The following is a 22,986-nucleotide window of genomic DNA, read 5'->3' on the forward strand; positions in this document are numbered from 1 at the left end:
ATGGGTCCAGTCATGGCACAGCAGCTACAATAGGGAAAGTTTAATATAAATAACCATTAACTAGTAACAGAGGATGAACTACTAAGGGGTATGGAGAACTCTAATTCATAGAAGAGCAGCAGATAAAGGGAGCAACTATTACTTTTAGGGACAAGGGAAGAGTATTAAAGGAAGGAACAAATGTGAAAGAGGCTGTGGGAGGATCTCTATGGAGAGAGTGCGCAGTGGCATCCTGGGTGGCAGGGAAGTTCTCTGAAGTTTCACAGGCTGGGGCTGCTGAGAATGACACCCCCAAGTGGGGTGTTGCTAATTGGAGCTCATGAGGAAGCTGCTTGCTGGACATCTGCCTTTGGGGCGCATGAAACTTTTTGGGGAGTCATTCCCTGGCATACCTTTGAAACCTGCTGGAAAGCCAGCTCGGGTGCTGGTGGGACTTGATGGGAGTGTAGGATGTCACTGAAACTTGTTAGGAGGCGAATACCAAGAGTGAAGGACTGAAGCTCTGTTGGACATCAAGTGCAGCAGAAGCAAGGAGAGGAAACCATATAGGAATCAAGAAGAGATGCCCTTTCTTCTGCAGTGTCTCTCCAGTTACGTTATGTCTCCTGGAAAACATGATGTGATATTAACTGGTGAAAAAGCAACATTTGCATGGCCCATCTCTGGGCAACGAAGGGTGGATTTGGAACTGAGAGGCAGTAAGTTGGTAACTGGCAGAAAAGGTCAAGAAACCCCTTTCTGTCTTTTATGTTTCAGATAAGATTTTTTAAAAAGTTCCTAACTTTAATTATAAGACCACTTTTCAATATAACGTGTAAGTAGATTGACCTCACTGGAAATGCACATTTTCTTTTATTTTCATTTTTATGTTTTGACCTTACTTGAAGTCCAAAGCAAACATAAAGTATGAATACCTCATTAGCTTATTCAGTGTAAATACACATTCTGATTGAGATGGAAAACAAGTAATAGATACTCATAAATATAAAACTGAGTGGGTTCTGAGGTTTACCTTAAACTATAGCCTATCAAAGCCAAGTATTCTAACTTAAAATTGAGTGTGATATTAATCTTTTTAAATGAATATCTACATGGAAACCTGAGTTCTTCTCTCTCTCATTCTTACTCTCATACTTTCTCACTCACTTTATATAGTCATGCTTTGATCCTTTTTTATCATTGTGGATAATTGGTTCATGCAATTATTTAGTTCTAATACAATGAGTGTGTGTGTGTATGTGCACATTGTATGTACATTGCTGTATTTTACTTTAAGAAAAAGGCTTCTGAAAAGTTTAAAGTAAATGGATTTGTAAAACTATTCTATATGTTGTGTGTGTGTGTGTGTGTGTGTGTGTGTGTGTAGAAAGAGATAGACTGTGCATCATTTAAAATGTTTACTAAGTGCCTACAGTTGCCAGGAATCATTTTTCAGTTGAGCAAACTGAAACTCAAGTGCACAAATTCACCTTATTTGAGATTAGCACAACTAAGACTAGAATTCAAGTAATTTGTTTTAGTAAAGAAAGTTTTCATTATATGAATGGAAGACTGTTTCAGAAATATACTTCTGTCTACTGCTGTCCAAGAAATACCGCCACCCTCCCTCACACTGTATTTGGATTGGGGTAACAAGGGTTTAACTGACCCTGGAATAAATAAAGAGCACCTCTAGTTTAGATGTGTTTATGTAAATGGCATATTTATTTTGAGGAAACCCTGAAACCAAGAAATGTAGATGTGGGCTCCAAGTAATGCAGGTACGCTAGTGATCTTTGATGAAGTAGGTGAAAAGGGTGGAATTGAAAACATACTTGGGACTTTGGGGAAAGTTCAGGAAATGAATTTCTAGATTAGAGCAATTTTATGGGCAGAATCCAGGGGACTTAGGGTCATTAGAAAAAGAGAATTTTTGACCCAGCTCCAATTGGGTCCTAGCTCAGACAAAAAAGAATTTTGCTTCTCACAAGAGAGAAAATCAGAGAAAAAATATTTCACTCTCTTGGAGATTACAAGTGCAGGTAAGCCAGAAAGGGGACCTACAATTTTGAAAGCCTGGGTTATGTGTGTATTAGTTGTCTATTGCTACTACATACTCGTCAGCTTAAACCAATACACATTTATACTTGCAGTTCCTGAGATCAAGATTTTAGACCAGTCTTAACTGGATCTTGTGTAAGGTTACAGTGAGATGTCAGTCAGGACTGGGTTCTCATCTGAAGGCTTGAGTGGGGAAGGTCACAGGGTGTTTGGCACTTAGTTCTGAAAGGTTGAGGGCTTCAGTTTTCTGCTGGGGGTGGCACTGAGGGTGTGTTCAGTTCCTTGTCAACAGCCATCTCCCTTTGCCAGCTCTCACATGGCCGCATGCTTCCTCAAAGCCATCAAGAGAGAGGGTCTCTCAACAAGGATAACTTTCAGTCTAGGCAAAATAATCAGAAGTGACATTGTCCTATTTGACATATTCAGGTGCTTAGAAGCCAGTCACAGGTCCTCCTGTTGAGGAAATGAGATAGGGTGTGGATTCTAGGAGGCAACAGTCATGTTTAGCACATTATGTTAGCTTGGACTAGTTGAAAGTGTGCATAGACCTTGGAATTGTAAGCGTCTAACTGTGTGTCTCATAACCTGACAGAGGCACATACTATACTTGTGTAATTTTAACTCACCACACAGCCTGGGCCACAATGGACATGTGAGGAATTCGAATGAGGGACAAAAGCATGAGGGAAGAATAGTAATTCCCAGAGTGAGGTCTTCTCATAGACTTTCCCCCGTTCTTGGTTGGTCAGATTGTCCAAGCCACCTTCTACCAGGGAATGTCCTCTCAATTCTCCACTCTCTAGATATACCACCTTTGTTTTGTGAGTGATCCTTACCCATATTTTATTCCCAACTTCATTTCCCCTTTATTCCTAAGCCTGAGCCACATTCAGAGCTCTATTCCTTGTGGCTCAACTGGAATTACTATAGTATTCATTCATGTAACTTTCATTTAGTAATATCAGTTTTTTTCCTAGAAAATCATAAAATTATAAAACGTAAAAATAAAAAATTGTGGTTATTTTTTAAAGGATCTGCATCATGATTATTTTCATAATGTTGGATAATTAAGAGTTAATTGTTTTAGCAATTTTGGTCTAGTGTGTAAAGGAGTGTTTGTGTATGTTTCATTTTATGTAAGGCAGTCTTTTAGAAAAGGTTAATATCCATTTTTTATAACTAAATTTTAAAAATTATTTAACTTTTTAAATGATAGTGCCATTATAAAGCTTTTTAAATTTTTTTCTTTATGGATTAAGGTATTACATATGTGTCCTTATCCCCCCATCTCCCCTCCCACCCCCCAACTCATGCCCTTACCCTCCTGTTGTCTGTGTCCACTGGTTATGCTTATATGCATGCATACAAGTCCTTTGGTTGATCTCTCCCCCTTACCCCCACCCTCCTCTACCTTCCCTCTGAGGTTTCATGGTCTGATAGATGCTTCTCTGTCTCTGGATCTGTTTTTGTTCATCAGTTTATGTTATGTATATATGCACCCCTATGTTCACAATGGCACAATTCACCATAGCTAAGATTTGGAAACAGCCTAAGTGCCCATCAGCAGATGAGTGGATTAAAAAACTGTGGTACATCTACACAATGGAATACTATGCTGCGGCAAAAAAGAAAGAATTCTTACCATTTGCAACAGCATGGATGGAACTGGAGAGCATTATGCTAAGTGAAATAAGCCAGTCAGAGAAAGATAAATATCACATGATCTCACTTATTTATGGAATATAATGAACAACATAAACTGATGAACAAAAAGCCATTTTTTTATGTAAAAAATAAATGTTTTTGGAATGAGTAGTATCATCCCCAGATTTTCTCCTCTTTTCTTTCTTTCCCTATATAAATCTTCATTTTCCTATTCACTTAAAGCAACCTAAGCATGGACACACAAACTCTGTGCCTCCCCAAGCAGGCCTATCATCCACCAGGACATCCATCACCCGCCAGGAAAATCAAAATCTCCAATGGATTCTCCTCCTTCCCCCATAATTAATGGACAAATCATTCTGGGAAAATGAAGTTGGGCTAGGACAGTGGTCGGCAAACTCATTAGTCAACAGAGCCAAATATCAACGGTACAACGATTGAAATTTCTTTTGAGAGCCAAATGTTTTAAACTTAAACTTCTTCTAAGGCCACTTCTTCAAATAGACTTGCCTAGGCCATGGTATTTTGTGGAAGAGCCACACTCAAGGGGCCAAAGAGCTGCATGTGGCCCACGAGCCGCAGTTTGCCGACCACAAGGCTAGGAACCTAGGGAACAATTGACTCTGAGTCAAGAAGAAGATAACAAACACACACAGTGTGCTCTTGTATGATTCTATATTAAAGGCAACAACTTTTAAACAGATTTACATTATACATTAAAAACCCTACTATTAGGCTATCATTGTGGACATCATAATAATGATAATATTGGCGTTCAGCTTCTGACGCTTGTATATGTAACATAAAAATGCACGTAGACATTATTAACATACCTGCTATGTTGTGTGTTTTTGTTTTATTTTTTTTTGTTTGTTTGGGGTTTTTTTGCTGGTGCAGAGAAGAGGATCTGTAATTTAAAAACTGAATAATCAAAGCATAATGTAGATCTTGTTTGGTTTGGATGCTCAGGGATCACCTGTAAGTTTCCATGAATGTACATTCGTTTAGGCACTGTTGCTTTCTCTGTTCTTCAAGTTCTGTTTCCTGAAGCAGGGACTGCAAAAAATAAATAATACTTAGGAAAGCAACAACAATTAGCGATCACCAAGAACTTAATAATTTTCCGTTGGCAATGTATGAACTAGAGTAACATGCAGGGTTAATGTCGTCTGAGGCTGACTTACCCCACCTGCCTTGCCTCTTCAGAGCCCTCTTACATGGAACCCATGTGATGAGCCACAAAAGATGTCTTTAGCCTGAGAAAGGTCTTGAAAAGGTGGATCTTCTGGCTGAGAAGACAGAGCCTCTGTATCCCTAAGTCAAGTACAGAGGATTTCTGGGTCACTTTCCATTGTACATGGAGAAACCACAGGAGCTTGCTGCTGGGAAAGGCACTATAGATTTTGGTTGGGGATAAAGGGATGTGGTAGAAAGGAAAGCAACTTTCCCATAGAACTTCCTTTCTGTGACTTTAGGAATTCCAGAGAATTTGGGGGAGGAAGTATTCTCTTGTAGACCTTGCCACTTGGGAGATGTTGGGGCTCAGGTATGAAAATGTCCCTTCTTGCTTATGCTGTAGTTCAGGGGTAGGGCTGGGGCTGGATTGTAAGGCCTCTGAGTCTCAGTCCAGAGGCCTGTGGCCAGAACACAGCTCAGTGCCTTGGCATTCCTTCCCTACTATAATCAGTGTGTGAGCCTGGTCTTGGTAACAGGATCATTCCATCTCTATTATCTGTCATTTTGCTTTATGCTTCATTATTCCCTATAACCCTCATTGCTGCTGCTTTACCAGTTCCTATTGTGCTTCAATTATTGGGAGCTCAGAGTTGAAATGCCAGCAATTTCCCTTCCTCCTTTGCCTGGATCAGGCTGCTATGCCCTGCCAGGCCTCTCCTCCCCGACTTGTCCCATGTAGAACATTCAGATTACCTCCCTCTTGATAGCCTCCCAAAGTGAAGGGCTCCTTCCTTTTGCTAGGGACTACATGTTAAAACATTTGCTCATTTGCTGGTTCTTCGCCTTTTGTTTTTAGGAGAGGATTTCCTTTGAATGCTCTGGGATGATGGGAAGTGTTCTCTCTTGCTGCTGGGAAAGCCACTGTAGAAGTGAAATATGTATTGCATTTCTACTCATTTGATTATCTTCTTCCCCAAAGTAGTTTAGCAAATTAACATTGAATCTGTTTTTGTTTCTTAAGCAAGGAAAGAATTATAGCTGCTCAGTTGTTCCCTGGGTTTCTTGCCCAACTTCCTTTTCCCAGAATGACTTGTCCATACAATAGGGGGGAAGGAGGAGAATTCACTGAAGAGGATTCAGTGTCCTCGCCCATGATGGATGGCCTGGTGGATGATGGGTCTGCTTGGGGAGGCACAGTGAGTGAGCTTTTTGAGTCTTTTCAACTATTTGCTCTCATGGGGTTATAGAGGAACAACAACAAAAAACAAAAAAAAAAAAAAAGGTCATGGACACGATCTCATTTAGGCAATTATTAGACTATGACTAGATTATTATAGAAATAGCCTTATTAAAGTGTTATCTGAGATGGCTCCTAGTGGGATACATTCTAAGAACCAGTTGAGTGACAGCTTTTGAGTGGAAAGCTAGGAACAGGCATAGACAGTTTTTGGAGACTTGGGGTTGGTGTCTCCCTCTAAGGAATTGGCTGGTTTCAATACAATGACTTTGAAACAGTGACTTTCTAATGCCTTATCTCAGTTTCAGAAATTAGGAGGTTTTTTTCCTTCAAGTCTGGACCATCTGTGCAGGCCTCTTTAAAATTGCAGATAACTTTTTTGATAGAAGTAGAAATGTTCTAAGTCATTATCAACTATTTATACCAGGAATATTCTCTTGTAGACCTTGACAATTCAAAAGCAAACCAGGACAGTGCTGGAATGCAACCTAGTGTAGGCATTGGGCAGTTTAGGGGAACAGAAGCAGAGAAAGTGATGCTGGACAGAGATGAGTTTAAAATGCCATCTGCTTTCCAGTTTTGCTCAGATCTAGCCTGTCCTTGTGGCCTCTTTTCCTGGCAGCTGGTGGGAGAGCACAGAAGACAAAAACAAAAAAACATTTCTAGGGTTCTGTCATTTTGCCAGCCTGCCAAGGAGACAGACACTGTTGACAGGTTTGACCATAAGTTCTGTTTGGAACAGCTTGGGCTGTGTCTGGTTCTGTGTAGCCATAACCATGGAGGCGGAGGAAGTGTGGTGATGGGGTGGCAGCAAGCCCAGTGCCCAGACCCCTGTCTTTTGCTTTTGGCTACACCATCTAGTTTCACCACATGCTTTTAGGATTGTCCTTTCCCTTCCCTGTGCCTTCATTTCTCCATAAGCAAGTGAGCCATTGATGTTGCAAGGCTTGGAGTGCCAGGAAGAGCAAAAGGACAGAAGGGAGTAATCTTCCAAATCTGATGTCAGTTGAGGACTGACAAATTCTGGGATTACAAGATGATGGGAACAACGGGAAGCTTCTGTTGGGGAGTCCAGAAACTTTATGGGGAAAGGAAGCCAAGGAGGAGAGGGAGAGTCCCAAAGTGGCCCTGCATGTGTTTTAGATTCTACTTTTATAGGTAAATTTGGAGCTCCTTCAAGGTGCTGGCTTGCAAATCATCAAGCCCTCAACTTACACATTGTTGATGAGAAGCCAACTACCCCTTCTTTCTGCCCCATAGGTACTGTTCTAGCAACAGCACAAATAGAAGCTCCTGCCCATTCAACTTTATTCACAGGACTGTGTGTTCCCTCACTTAACTCCACCTTTCACAATTCCCTAGGCTTGGCTGATGAATGTGGCTGGGGAAGTGTCACTACTGAACTAATAGTTTAATTGATACCCAGGGATGAATACAGGTAGTGGGGAGTCCTCAGTGCAGTCAGGTGGGGGCTGCACTGATCATAGAAAATGTTCAGTGTGGAAAGCGTTGCTGCCCTTGCAAACTGCAGGAAAAAGTGTGTATATAAAGTAATTGCTATTGTTTCTGATAGGCAATTCTGCTTCCCTGGGGCATGCTAGGAAGCACATTCCCTGGGGGTTAGCCAGCTGTTGTTTTGACTCTTCCTTTGGTATTCCACATATTTTATAATCTACATTAACATCATGGGTTCTGAAACTTGGTGACACAGGGCTTTTGAAAGAGAGTGCTTTTGGCTGGGTGATATAAATCTGTTTCTCTTTAGAAGGACAGGGGGCATTTGGATGGGACTGCTAGTGTTACAACCAAGCATGGTAAAAACTGGGCCCAGAATTAGAAGTGAGCAAAGCAAATTACCCAGTACTGGGGCCACCAGAGTCCAGTCCTGGACTTACAAACAGGTCACATTCTAGAAAGAGATGGACATCTCCCAACAGGGATATTTTGAGGGGCCAACTTTGGGGTAGAGACTTCAATAGAGGCAGGAGAAACCTCCACTTTCCTGGGATACAGGAATGAAAAGAGAAGTCTGCTTTGTGCAATAATTCATCATTTCTGTCATGAGGGAAGACTAAGAGCTCCTACTGAGAGTCTTCTGTTGCTCTCAGATGAGAATCTTCAAAGAACTTGAATTAATTTTCCCTTCCCAGTTGGTATGATCCTTGAGTGAGACTCCTCAAAGTACCAGCATTGTTCTGCCTAAGGAGGCTGATAGTCCTTGTCCTACACAAAGACAGGGCCAGAGTAAGGAGGAGGCAGAATGGGGAGCCAAAGCAGAGCCATCTCCTTTTGCACTGGTTTGGAGAAACAGCAAATCTCTCTAAGGATGGATGCTATCATTATTATTTGGTTTTGCTGTTGGGGGTGAGAAGATTAATGAGGACTCTATCTCTTCCAGTCCACTCCACATTCTGTCCACCATCTGCTGCCAAATCCAGAGCATAAATTCCTTTTTAGCCCACACCCTCTTATTTCAGTAAGAATCAATAAAACACAGTGGAGGAATGGAGAGATATCTGATCCTCTTTTACTATTTAACCTTAAAAGAGCTGTTTCTACCAAAACTACTGGCATAGCTCTTTGGTCAATGGTGGCACTTCTTGGATAAAGGAATTGCAATCTTGTGTTTAACTTGTGTTCAGTGTTAAACAACTGAAAAGTAGGGACATTGAGTAGAAACTTACACTGGGCAAGAAAGATCGTGCGAAACTCCTTTTCGGGTTCTCCACCACATCCTGCCCACTCACGGTTTTCTGTACTCCCACCCCAATACCACTATCACCTCATCTATGAAATTAAATATCATGCTAGAGCTGGAAGGGACCTTCAAGAGAACCTAGTTCAACCCTGTCATTTTACAAATTTGCAGACAGAGGGCCAGAATAGTTAAGAGATTTACCCAAGGTCGTAGAGATAAGCACCAGCAAGCCAAGACCTGACCCTAGCTCACATGGGTTTGATGTTTTCTGCATCATACCATGCTCTTCCTTAAAAAGTGTGGTGCAGATGCCAGCTGGTTTCTCCTAAGCTAGCCTGGAGTCCAGACATCAAATTGTGGTCAGCTTTCTCTGGCTGCCTGAGGGAGGGCAGGATATTGACTAGAAAAATTTCATAAGCTGATGTCATCCTGATTTTGAGCCAAAGTTTAATTAAATGCTTTTTTTTTTGTTATTATATTGTAGTCTTAGTGCAGTAGAAAGATCTAGAATAACTCATCATTTCTTTTTCTCTCAGTTTCTTTATCTTTAAAAAGAGGAATTTTGGTTGAATTGCCTTTAAGGTCCATTTAAGTTTAAACATGCTATGGTTTCTTTAAGATCATTGCTGAAGGTTACTGCCCCCCCCCCCCCACCAGCAGTTATATTTAAGAAATTGGGTCTTAATTCATAATCTTCCATCAATCCTCACCTGGGAGAAATGTAGCTTGATTCTGATTTACTCTGGAATATTGTCATACCCTCCTGAACTTTCAGGGTGGCTCAGCTCCTTAGGAGAACCTTGAGCCAAAGCTGTGAAGAAACTGTGGACAGAACAGCCAGCCCTTTGACCATTCATAGGAATTACCCAGCTTCCCAAATGTGGGCCTTGGCTGAAAGCTATGCCAACTTCTCTCTAGTGGCCTCAAGGGATGGAAAACTAAAAGAACGTGCCTGGTTTGGCATACCCTGGGGGACAGCTCAAGATAGATTTGTTAGTGAGTCTATCCACTCCTTCTGCAGTGAATATTACCTGCTTTCTGGTGCCTCACCCTGTTCCTCACCCACCCCTGGATGGCAGGGGAGAACTTTAGGAACGTACTCTTAGTCTTTCTTTAAATATAGATGTTGACTTCCTTCAGTATAAATTCTCCAAATTTGTTAGCCAAAATTTAAGAGACCCAAACATACTGAATTTTCTTCAGTAAGAACAAACAAACCCACAAAATCCCATCAGTTCTCAGTGGTAGGGAGCAAATGGTGATTTTGCCTAGGTTTTGAGAGTGCTGTCTTGCCCTGTGTTCTGTCTGTACAGCATCAGAGGTAACATTTCAGGGTATTATCTCTCTGGCTTTCCCCAGTCCTATACATTCATTGATGTCAAGTCCTATCCAATGATAAAATGTTCTCTGGAATGGCCATGAATGTATAATCAGTAACAAATAGTTTAATTATTTTCTCTCTCCTGCTGTATTGAAAGTTTCTTCAGAGCAAGGGAATGTCTTCTGCTTTTGATCTATCTGGTGGCCTCTATGTGATAATTTGTGCTTAATACATGAGAGCATAATGGTTGAGCAGTGGGGCCAGTTTCTCCTGGAATAAGCCCTGTCATTTTATAGTCTTCGCCAATAGATGTATTGACATCTTTCAGGTTACACACATCCAGGCCTTTCTGGTGCTGCACTTTACTCCTGGTGAGCATCAAAAGTCTGAAACAAAAACTCATGGATGCCAGGATCCCACCACAGGCTTATAGAATGAAAACCTCCAGGGGACAAAGTCTGAGCATCCATATATTTTTTAACATTTACTGAGTGACGTGTACAACTATGGTTGACAAAGCCTGCCTCATGGCATACAAAGGTCACCCCTTTATGGAACTGTGCCACCAAAGGCTTCCCAAGAACAGGCGGCACTCACAGACCCAACCAACAAAGGAAAACCACCAATCATCATGGCAGGACAGTGCTGGGTTTAGGCTTGGATGACCACAAGCAGCTGATGTTTAAGAGCAGGACAGCCTAGGGTTAAATACATTTGAAACAGGGATTCTTCAGTTGAAAGCATTTTTTAAACCCTCACATATAATGACTTTGGGGAGTGAGAACAGAAGAGAGAGGGGAAGCTTATCCTGAGAAGTGGAGAGGCAAAAAGCAAAGCTAGGATCACAGTAGGTGGCCGTCTACAGAGGAGTGTGACTTCTAAGGCCCTCCTGACTCAAAATTCCATCATGAGAAACTCATTCCTTTGGCTTAAAACTTGTCTCCTGTTAAAATGGAAATACCTGTGAATCACATCTGACTGGGTTCATCATATACTTACCTAAGAACACGTTGTGATGAGGTGTGAGGAAAGATCTGGAAAAAGTGGGTGGAAGGTTGAGGCTCTATTGCCAAAGGAGGAAACACACTGAGCAAGGCACCCTGCAGTCCATGGATGCTGGGCAAATGTGGCCAATTCCATTTGCTCTCATTTAAGAGAAAACTGCTCAAAAGGGAGGTGCACTGTTAAATATTCTATACTTTCCCCCTGGCGGCCCTGCTGAGGCGCTCCTTGGCTTACCTTGCCTGTACTGCTAGCTTTTGAATTGAGAAGAAAGCAATAGGGAAGCAGCCTCACCCCCAGGGAGATGGCCTCGTGGTCTAGGCTGGCCCCAGAGTGAGGGCTCTGAGATCCAGCCTGAGGATTTTCCTCCTACTCGCTGTGTGGCCTGCAGCCAGTCTCCAAACAGCTTTAGTTTCCTTATATGTCAGACCAAGATAAATACCAAACTCCCCCCCCCTCCCTTGGGGTATTGTAAGGTTTCATGGTTGCCCCTGTCGTTAACACATGTCCAAAGACCCTAAGAAGAATGCTTTTTGAGAAGTTTTAAAGACTATTTTTTACTATTAGCATTATCTTTATGATATTGGAACTTATGTAGCTTTAGGTGGAGAGGAGCATGTGCAGGCGGTGGGAAAACGGAGAACACATCTTCACTCAGAAGAGCGGTGTTTGTAGTGGAAGAGAAATACAGAAGGGCTTTGGGGTTGAGGTGTGAGGGAGAAAAGTCTACAATTGGTACCAGATGCCATCAGAAGCTAACGACCTGACAAACACCGTCCTCATAAAACAAATTCCTTAAAAAGGAAGCACATGGAAATATAAGCTAGTGAAAGAATCTGCAGCAGCTGCCCTAAAACCATTTCTCACTTCATAAACAGGTCTGGGTTTGGTGGTTTATATTTTTTTGGTCTTGGTTTTATTTCATGTCACTTTCCCCCTGGTCTGTGCTCCCCTGTCTCACTCTTCCTCCCTTCTGCCAATGCTGGACAGACTTTGCCCACTGGTAGTTATAGCAACTGTAGTTAATGGAACCCCATCCTCATGGAAGGAAGCTCATTCACAGGGTTTGTTTTGTGTCGTATCTCAGCACCGATTTGTCCTCAATGATGACATGGCATAATTGGATGGAGTTGTTGAAAAATAGAATGTGCTATTTCACATTAATTTCTTGGCAGAAACTGACATGAACCACAACCGTTAATGACTCTGTTTTCCAGTACTTTCCACTTAACACGTTGAAGAAATACGTTTTGTGGACATCAGGGCATGTAGCATCTATGGAACTTGGAGTTTTTTAGCATCACTAATGAGGTGTTCTGATCTGGTTCCATGGACAGTCAGGTTTCAGATACCTTATCCTGAGGGGCTGAATAGAGACTCAGAGACAAAGATGTATTTCCTGTACTGCATGTGCAATTATTAGAGTTGGGTTGGGGGAATTCCCGCTGACAATTAACAACCCCTTCCCCCAACTCATTTAGTTCTCCCTCTGTTGGGGATCCATGGAGTGTATGAGGTGTACCACAACATTGCAGGGAATAACCAGAGCTTAAAGGCTTTCTTTATATCACACAACTCCAATCCCTTCACCCTATACTTAAAAAGTATAGGTAAAAGAAGTGAGAATGTCACTGCCATATAACTTCAGTCCCATGGGCATCTAATCTAATAATAGACAAATATGCAAATTGACCGCACCTTCGCTACACCTAAGCCACGCCCACCAGCCAAGCCACGCCCACCAGCCAATCAGGACGAGTATGCAAATTACCCCAACAAAGATGGTGGCTAATTTGCATATCAAGACAGTGTCGAAAGAAGCCAAGAGCTGCAAAGGGGAGTAAAGCTTCGAAGAAGCAAGCAAGCAAGGGGGGTGGGGGGAGGAGAAGGTAGGAGCAAAGGGAAACGAAGGCGGGCTGGAGGAGAAGGCGAGGCAAGGGAGGAACGGAGGCGGGGTAGAGTGCAGCAGGAAATCCTATTGCAGGATTTTTCCTGCAATGGGAAAGCTAGTAGGATTATAAGCAGCAACTTTAGCACGTTCAGATCAAATTCATCTCTTTTGGACCAGTGCTTTTAAAATCAATTCTCAATTAGTTCAAGGCATTATGTACATAGTCAAAGACATTTTATTTTTCACCTTCTTAAAAAAGTTACTGAACACTAACACAATTCAAGGAAAAATAAAGCAAATTGATAATGATGAAATTCACTGTAGTCATTTTGGCTAATATTTAGCATCACTGCCAATAGCACCAAGAGCAAGAAAATATCTTGCTGGTCTAAGATGCTTCTCTTTCTGTCACCTCAGCTGTGTCCACCGGCCCTGTGGGGAGCAGAGCAGCTGTGCGCCACTGCTGCTGGAGCACACGGATGTGGTGAACTGTACCTCTGTGGGGCCAAGTCACATGAAGTGCGCTATCACCTGCCAAAGGGGGTTTGCCCTTCAGGCCAGCAGTGGGCAGTACCTCAAGCCCATGCAGGTGAGTTGGGAACCCGTGGTCATCAGGACCAAACTCCTAGGGAGAGAAGGTCTTCATGTTCCTCTCCCTGACCCCATCAAGGAAGGGCAGGTGCTTCTTGATCAGATGAAAGGAAAAATGAGGACTCCAGCAAGCCAGGTGAAGCAAAGCTTTACAGAAGTGCAGGTGTCTAAGAGCCAGTGCTGTTCCCATACCTGGGTGTCAATTTCTCTCCAGATGGGCAGTAGGTAGGAAAGCCTGTTCCATTCTTCTCCCTCTTCTTTGGCCTTCAAAATGAGATGCCATAGTTGAGCCTTGTCCACAGTATGCAGGCAAGATGGGGGCAGCCGCTTATCTGTGGTCCATGGTCTGACCCCCCAGTCCTCTTACAAGAAGGCTGGAGAAAAAGAGCTGACTTCCTTCCCTCAGTTACTGGGGTGGGGATTATGTCATGATTCTAGCCTTGACGGAATAGTCCAAATTTCTACAAGCTACCACATCACCATTTCCAGGATTTCAAGGTGACTTGGAGGTAAGAGCATAGCTTAGAAGACAGATCTGGAATGAAATTTTGGCTCCACTGTTTAATAGATGTGTAATTTCAGGTAAGACCAACAAACAAAAGGAACTAACCTCTTTAAGTTTGTTCTCACGTTTTTAAAATAATTAGAACAGAAGATTTTATGTCATTTTGTTATGATGATGACTGATTGGAAATAGTTTTAAAGCTGCTAGCAGAATGGTAGGCACAGAGCAGTCCATTAAGCTACCATTATTATGAGCATGATGCTATCTTCTCAATGAAAAATGTTATTTTCCACTTTTTCTTTATAGAGCTTTTGGTACGCTGCAGAGAAATTTAAACTTGAAATCAACCATTAAGACATAACCATAATATGAGATAGAGAAAGAAGGCAGTAGGCCAAAGATAATAGTGCCCTAGGAGAGACCTGGAGAGATGCGGTGTGAGGAGGAAAGGGTGGGAGTGTGTTGGGCAGTCAGATTTCAGTGGTTTGGAAGAAAGGACTTCTTGTTTTTATTTTGTACCAGTTGACTGCCAGCAGGTTGTGGGTTAATGGAGAATTCACTTGCTTAGGGACAGTCAGAATTTAGAGACATAGTCATTGGCTTCGGGTGGTTTAGGATCTGCCTAGAGAGAAACAGTTTCAATATATCTTGAGACTATCCTTGGTCTATGATGCCTTGGTGATGTGATGCTCTTATCACCCACCCATTCTTAACCCAGCTTAACTTGCTCTAGAAAAGAGAAAAAATGAAAAGATCAACAACAACAACAACAAAAAGATGTAAGGATTGGATACATTTTTGTGATAGGTAAGGAAGGGGAGAGAAGAGAAGACAGGCTTTGCAAGTTATTAAAATTAAGAGCAAATTCAAAACAAACATAGACAGTACTTAATGAAGCCAGGAGAAAAACCAGGCAATATATGCAGAGTTTGGGAGATATTCTTTGAGTGATCATTGCGGTTTGAGCCAGGCGTCCAGGTTGTAGTGTGTGAGGGACAGCATCTGGGTTGGGAGCTAGCCCTTCACCAACCATATGGTGGAGTCAGCTCTCCAGCCAGCCCCCCCCCCCCCACCCCCCCCCCCACCACACACACAAACACACAGGCCGGCCCCACTGTGGAAATTATACAATCCCGGCTCGTGATCACAAGACAGTGGGGATATTTGCTTTTTGTTGACACAAGAACTGAAACTAAACAGAAAAATGTGTCTGGCTTTGAATTGGGTCCTCCTGGCAGGCAACAGGGAAACATTGGGAAGCAGGGCGGAGCTGGTAGCCAGGAGTGGGTGTCAGGGGTGACAGGTGCTTTCACTAGTCATTTTACCTTTGGCTTTGGTCACTGTGGGCTCCTGGCTGAGCCCCAAAATCATCCCTCCCACTCGCTCTCTTTGGCCTTTGGTAACCCTTTGGCTAGAGTGTCAGCTGTGTTTTTTTCCCAAACATGCCCTGAGCTCCCAGGTCTCTCAGGCCCTGTTCAGTCTGTTCCCCTCACTCCAAACACTTTTTTCTCTTCTCCCTCTCCCCCTCTGCTGTTGGGAAGTCCAGCTCATCGCTCAAAGGCCAATTCCTGTGTCCCCTCCCTCCTCACACTGTCCCTCTTGCCCAAGGATGGGCAGTTCCTCCTCTCACCCCTTTGTGCTGCCTCACCACCATAGAACAAGTCCGTGTATATGACATTGCTGTTGTTTTTATATATTTCCTTTCTTTATGGTCCCCATTTCCTACTTCTTTCATTGTTTGCATTCTTTGGATTATATTCTCTCGATTCATCTTGGAAGGGGGTAGGATATAACCAATAAAAATATATTTCTCCATTTTCCTCCTGTACCTCCTTCCTTCTTCTTCTTTCCTTTCTTTCTCCTTCAGGTGTTTTCTGAGCCACTGGACCAACCTATGATTTGTTCTGCTGGTAGATTTTGATCCTTGAGGGTGTTTTTACCCAAATCTAGTACAGAGCCTGGCCTTCCAGGTGCTCAGTCAGTGTCTCTTCATTTACTTGGGGATGATAAACTCTAGGGCTACCCTGCAGAGCCGATGCCCAAGGAGAGGGCTGGAACCTTTGAAGCTGAACCACAAGGTTTGGAAAGTGCCTGATAGGAATTATCAGAGAAGTTTCCTGATAATATTAATTTTCAACTGTTCTTAGATACTGTGCACCATCCTCAACTGAGATGACAATGTTCAGTAGCTTTATCAGTTGCCTTATCAGTAAGGGTCCCAGCAGGAAACAGATGACATGCTCAGAAGTGGGCAATTACAGAGGATTTAAGAAAGGGACTACTTGCAAAGGTAGCAGCAGGGTATAGGGAAAATACAGAGGGACGGTGCAGTCTCCCAGGGGGAAGGAGCTGTTAGCACTCAAGGCCTGGAAGGTTGACTGTAGGGAGCAGTTAGAGAACCCGCAGGAAGAGAGCAGAGGAGCTGTGCAGAGAGGGCTGCTGAAGGGTGGAGCAAAACTGCAGTAACCCTCTAGGGAGGGAGAAGGAGAATCAGCACCTTGACCTCTCTTTCCCTCCTCCCTCGCTAATCTGCCAGTGTCCTGGTCAGAGGCCTGAGATGCACAAGGGCCAGTGTCCCTGGGCATCGAGCAGGTAGGGGAGGGTGGAGAGTGGAGCAGGAGGCATACGTGGAGGGCAGCCCACAGCTGGCCTGGCGTAGCATCTCCATTCAGTGGTTCTCTTACACAAACAGGTGCCTTCCATCGGCATCAGGTTGGGAGGCTGTATGTTAATACAAAGAGGGAGAAAGGCAAAACAATTTGTACCTGTTTTGAATGTCTGCACAAATAATCACCCGGAAGATTTTTTGATAAATGTTTTGATGTGACCTTGACAGAGGAAAATTCTCTGTTTCTAGAAGGACATTCTGCTCACGTGCTCCTCAGGGCACTGGGACCGGGCAGTGAGGTGTATGCCCCTCGATTGTGGCTTTCCCGACCCAGCTCTGGTGAATTACGCAACCTTCTCCTGCCCAGAGGGAACCAGCTTTCTGCAACGTTGCTCCATCTCCTGTGTCCCACCAGCCAAGCTTCAAGGTATTGTTCAGCCGACCAGGCCCTGTGTGCAGGGTCCCTTCAGTCCCTCTCTCCTTAAGGGTACTTTGAGAATCTTCCCTTCACCCCAGTCCTCTTCCCATGTGCTCTGCTGGACCACCCTCTTCTGATAACACCAGCAAAGGCAACATCACTCTTTCCAATGACCAGGAAGGATCCCTGGCTCAGGATCTCCTTACAGAGAGAAACTAAGGCATTCTTCTGTTTTTATTCGATTGTATGTCCTCCGGAGTCAAGCCAACCAGCAGTGTCCTGATAATATTAAGGAGAAAGCTACACTTTTTCATGCACATTTTAAAATTTAATATTTACACCCATCCTATGGGTGTGATGCTTTTAGTTCTGGTTCATAGATGAGAATGCAGTTATAAGATTTGTTCCTGGTTCTACTGCTAGTCACAGATGAAGATGGGGAGGAAAACCGGCTCTATCTGACCCCACACCTGCTCCTTACCTCTTCCTACACTTCCCTGTGCCTAACAATGGCTTGTTACAAATGCAGCTCCCTGAGCCCCATGCTGACAGGTTCTGATGTAGAAGGTCAGGGATGGGCTGGTGATGGGACCATGAGAAGTTCATGGATTGCAACTTGGAGAAACCGTGCCTTCTAGTAGGCACATGGTGTGGTGTTTAAGTACAGAACTCTACAGCCAAACTGCCTGAGTTCAGTCCCTGCCTCTGTCTCTTACTAGTTCGGGCAAGTTACCTAAACCCAATTTCCTCATCCCTAAATTAGGGGATAATAATGAGATCAATTTCATAGGGTTTTTGATGTTTGAAGTTTACATGAATTACTACATGTAAAATGCTTACACAATGACTGACTTATAATAAGCACTATAGGAAGGTAATCCATTATTATTATAATGCTTCCCATGATACTGTCAGGGAGTAGTTACCTGACCTCTATTCTGTATAATAGGTCACATTGGATGTTCTGTGGGTAATAAATATAGGAGAAACATTTGTCCCAAGTTTTCAGAGAAGTTGCCCAACAAAGAATAATGTCCTTTCCAAGAATGCCAATACATTGACAGGTTTCGGTTCTTTCTGCTGTGGTATTTTTGCACTCTCTGTTCTGAGCACCTGTTCTTCTCTTTCCTGGAGTCAGGACTGAGCCCGTGGCTGACCTGCCTTGAGGATGGGCTCTGGTCTCTCCCTGAAGCCTACTGCAAGTTGGAGTGCGACACTCCCCCTGCGATCCCCAATGCCAACCTGCTCCTGCCACACTGCCTCCAGGGCCACCATGACGTGGGCTCCGCCTGCAGATATGAATGCAAACCTGGCTACTACGTGGTGGAAAGTGCAGAGAGTAAAGTCAGGAAGTAAGTTGGATTGCCTCTGGTCTTCGCAGTTCTCTCTACCCCATACCTTGCTCCTGTTCCCTCCTGTAAATCTCAGACCATTGTTTTGGGAGTATGTAGTAGTAAGAGCTTCTGAGTTGTTCAGTGCTTATTTTGTTTGTGTAATTATGACAGGCAGGTTAACCAGGTGTGCTTTCTGAAGATATATTCTTTCCCATAGGAGATCCCATAGAGTTTCACCTGGGTGCTTTTTAAAAATATATATATATTTTTTTGATTCCAGAGAGGAAGAGAAAGAGAGAGATAAAAACATCAATGATGAGAGAGATCATCGATTGACTGCCTCCTGCATGCCCACACTGGGGATCGAGCCCACAACCTGGGCATGTGCCCTTGGCCGAAATCAAACCCAGGACCCTTCAGTCCACAGGCCGACGCTCTGTCCACTGAGCCAAACCTGCCAGGGCCACCTGGGAGCTTTTGAAAAGAATCTCTGCCCTAACACTTTCCTTTAAAGTAAATGTTAGGAGCTTCCCAAGTGTCATTCTGTGTGTGGGAACGTCCTCATCAGGACAGTCAGGACTTACGGTTGAGACTCTGAGAGAAACTGCCTGGCCACTCCCCAGTTTAGATACTTATTTGCTGTGTGATGCAGGGAAGTTTTTGTTTTTTTATTCTGTGCCTCAGTCTTTCTCCTCTATAAAATGAAGATAGAAGTAATAATATCTATGTGGGGACTAGATTAATATGTATAAAACATAAGGTTCAGTAAATTTATTTTTAGGGCATAAAACTCAATACGTATTAGCTATTAGTCTTGTCATTATAGCCTCTCTGCTTTTTTCTTCCTGGGCTCTTGTGAACACACTCGGAGACCCCGAAGTCTAGCGCCTGTCTTCTGACGGCATGGCAACCAAAACACAAAAGCTCCCAGCATGTTGAAGAGGGAGGGCTTTGAAGACAGTCATGCTGGGCCCATGTCCCAGTCACCCCCCTTTTTATCAGCTGACCAAACCCAATCGAGTTACTTAACTTTCTTTGTAAATTGAGGATACTGCCCACATCACAGTGTTGGGTTAGGATTAAACAAGATAGCACATGTCCAGCCCAGTGCCTGCCTTGTGCCAATTGCTCAATAAATGATTTCAGAAAAAGAACTGTTTTCTTAACAAACAGAAAACTTTCAGAAAAAGAAACTCCTTGTACTCAGTAAATAGTAGCTATGCTTTCGCTACTATAAATTACGCCAATACAGGAGAAAATAAAATTTATTTCTTACCCAGGACTTTATTAGAAGTCTGACTATAGTAGGTATTTTTTCCAAGTTTTTTTGTTGTTGTTTTTTTTAGAGAGCAGAAGGGAAGAAAGGAGGGGAGGAGAGAGAGAGAGAAAAACATCAATGTGAGAGAGACACAATGATTGATTGCTTCCTTCATGCTCCCTCACCTGGGCCAGGGATCAAACCTGCAACTCAGATATATGTCCTTGACTGGGAATCAAATCTGTGACCCTTTGGTGTGTGGGCCTACACTCTAACCACTGAGCACACTGGCCAAGGCAATACCCAGCCTTCTTAATATGGGGTGGATTTTCCACGGCAGGAAAACCTCAGATCAGACTTGCCTATGAGAGGTGGAGAGGCAATCCCATTCCTTGTCCTCCCATTTTGAGGAGGCAAGAGCCAGGTTGAATAGAATATGAATAATTCTGATGAAAAATTCATAGGCGCCAGCATTCTGGTTCAGTGGACTCTGGCAGGTATAGTCAACAGTTTTTGACAATGGAAAATACATTTGCATATGATTTTCATAGGATCTAGGTCAATTTGCATAGGCACATGTTGACAGGCAGTGAGTGCCCTGGTCACTCTCGAGTGAGGATGGTATCACAGGGATCTGAGGCTGCTTCCTCTAGTCTCTTCTTACCTCCATTTTCACATACTTGCACCCCACTCAGGTGTCTGCAGAGCTGTGCGGTGAAGAATAATTGAGGGGGAGAGAAAAGTCTCAGGACCAGGAAAAACTAAGGGTGGCAGGATTGTTTCTAGCTCTTGGGCCCAATGAGACTCCCCCCAGAACTGTGGGATTTCTGCCCGACCCTGCATCTCCACCCCAGGCGGGAGCACACAAGGGGCATTCAATGGCACAATTTTTCCAATGAATCGAGAAACTGGAAGCTTACATCACAGCGTCGGCATCGTTTTTTTGGCTTAAACATTTACATTTGCAAGTGCCGCAAGCGTTGTGTTGAGGAGAAATTAAGTTATTTACCGCACCGTGTAAACTGGTTTAAATCTTAATTTATACCTGTTTACATAGCAGGCGGCTGGTTGGTAATCAGAAGTTTGCAGGTTGGGCGTAAATCACTGTCACTTGCCACTGGTGTTTACGCAACGAACTGTGTCAGCCTTGTTTCTTGCTTGGTGGAAAGAGCCCAGAGTTGTATAAATGGGGCCCTCGGCTTCTTTCTAGGGCATGTGGGCATGAGGAGAAGAAACTGAGAAAAGCAGGCAGGGAGATCACTCCAGCCCAGTGGGCACATGCTGATTTGATGCAGGTCTGTGAGCACTGGAAACTCCCACCTGATGGTCAGATTTGCAACTTGCTGTTTGCATGATCCTGAACCATGTTCTTAATTCCCCCAGGTCTCAACGTTTGCATCCACAGTGTGAGGCATAGTAATTATTTCTATCCAACAGTGTTGTTTTGAGGCTGAAAGTGGATAATGTCCTGAGAGCATTTCATAAACTATTAGGTTTAATCCATGTCCTGGGTATTACTTTTTGTTCATTTCTTTTTCAAAGTAGAAAACAATGATGCAAATATCAGCCAGGTTCCTTCCCTTTCTGCTTTTCCTCAAGTCTATTGAACATTGTTTCAAGAGAAAAGAAGTCTAAGTACTGGATCTGACTTCTCCTTCCATCCAACCTGTTTAAACTTCATTCCATTCCACGTGGGGGATGTCCAATGGCACAGCTGCAGCTGGCAGTCCGCACTGTGCCCGTCACTGGGTTGGGAGTGAAGATCTCATATGAATAAGACCTAGCCCCCAGCCTCAAGGAGCACACAGCCTCCATGTTCCCTCGCTCATGGGTGTTATTTCTCCTAGAAACAGCGTGGAAGGGGACATAGGTACAGGTAGGGGCTTTCTCCTGACCCTGTATTCCTTGCCCCTCTTCCTGCAATTTGAGGGGTGTGCTGCCCACACTCAGTCTAATTCCTGAGATCAGGGAGATGCTATGGCTCAATCCTGGGTCAAGTACTCTGACCTTAAAGTCATGAGTGGAGTCAGCATCACCCAAAGACCATGGATTCCCCAGAGGAAAATTGAGGAAGGTGTAAGTGAATGTTGAAGGGCAGAAAAAATTAATAAAGCAAAAATAAATGGCCATTATCTAGTGCAGCCATATGATGGTACAGCCATATCATGAAATATCCTGCTACCATTAACGATGTTTGGAAGAATATTGAAAACATTCACTATACAATCAACACTAAGTGGGAAAAAGCAAGAAAGTGATTATTATAAATGGCACAATTCCTATTTTCCATATGAGAAGTACATTTTTATCACTTTCTTGTGGGATTTTGACTTTCCTTAGAAAATCCAGAATAATGCTTGACTCTTTTAAAAATTAGTGAAACAGCATTTTTGCATGGCGTATTTTTTTCAAGTTTCTTTAAGGCTTATATATTTTTGGAGATAATAGAGGAACAAACAGAATTGTAACTCCAAAGAAACTATAAATTTTAGGTAGTTTCAGTTCTTTCTTATTCACATTTTATAATACATCCATCCTCCTTTAAGCCCTTTCCTTTTCTCTCATGCAATTTACTTCCATATACACACCATTATTAATGACTCCTTTGTTTTATTACCCTGACTTCCTAGGGAGCTCAAATAAATGTGTTTAACTTAAAATTTATCAAAAATATTATATTATAGTCTCGCTTATCTTTCACACACTCATAGCTACCTTTTTCTCATTAGGTGTTATCTTTATGTGTGAAGGTTAGGTTAACCTCATTAGGGCCCATAATTAATTTGACTTCTAAATTATTCCAACCTTCTAACTTTACTTAGGCTCTCTTTCTATAAGTCATTCATCAAGAAGCCATCCAAAAGGTAGCCGTCAGATCTGCTTGAAAGTAATTGTAAGCAGCCATCCTTTTTGAGGGTTGCCCATGGGATCAGCTCTTCCAAAGGACATAAATCTATTTAAGTTCTATAAACACAAATCTAGGTCAATAATGCAATAACTAACTAGGTCTCATATTGTGACTGTTTACTGTTTAATGAATGTTTGGTTGGTAAACCTTTTCAATGAGTTTTTCTGATCTAACTTGGGAGGTGGGCCTGGGAGGCCCTGGAGCTAGATGTGTGTACTTGACCCATCTCCACACACACAAGTCATTTGTGTGGCAGGGAGTTAAAAGCATAAGGTCTGGGCTCTGTGCTTTTGGGTCAGTGATAGTGATGATGGTGATATTGATTCCTCCTTTG

General features: G+C 43.1%; 1 protein-coding gene across 1 annotated transcript in view; it reads left to right on the forward strand.

Annotated features, from left to right (window-relative positions):
- Positions 1 to 22,986, forward strand: part of PAPPA2 (pappalysin 2) — a 212,625-nt gene that overhangs the window by 131,678 nt on the left and 57,961 nt on the right. The window contains exons 14-16 of the mRNA XM_008145883.3: positions 13,448 to 13,619; positions 16,984 to 17,161; positions 18,291 to 18,504. Coding sequence (XP_008144105.3) covers positions 13,448 to 13,619; positions 16,984 to 17,161; positions 18,291 to 18,504 — 564 coding nt within the window. The remainder of the gene's footprint in view (positions 1 to 13,447; positions 13,620 to 16,983; positions 17,162 to 18,290; positions 18,505 to 22,986) is intronic.

This window comes from Eptesicus fuscus, chromosome 22 (genome assembly GCF_027574615.1).
Source record: "Eptesicus fuscus isolate TK198812 chromosome 22, DD_ASM_mEF_20220401, whole genome shotgun sequence".
Lineage (NCBI taxonomy): Eukaryota > Metazoa > Chordata > Mammalia > Chiroptera > Vespertilionidae > Eptesicus > Eptesicus fuscus.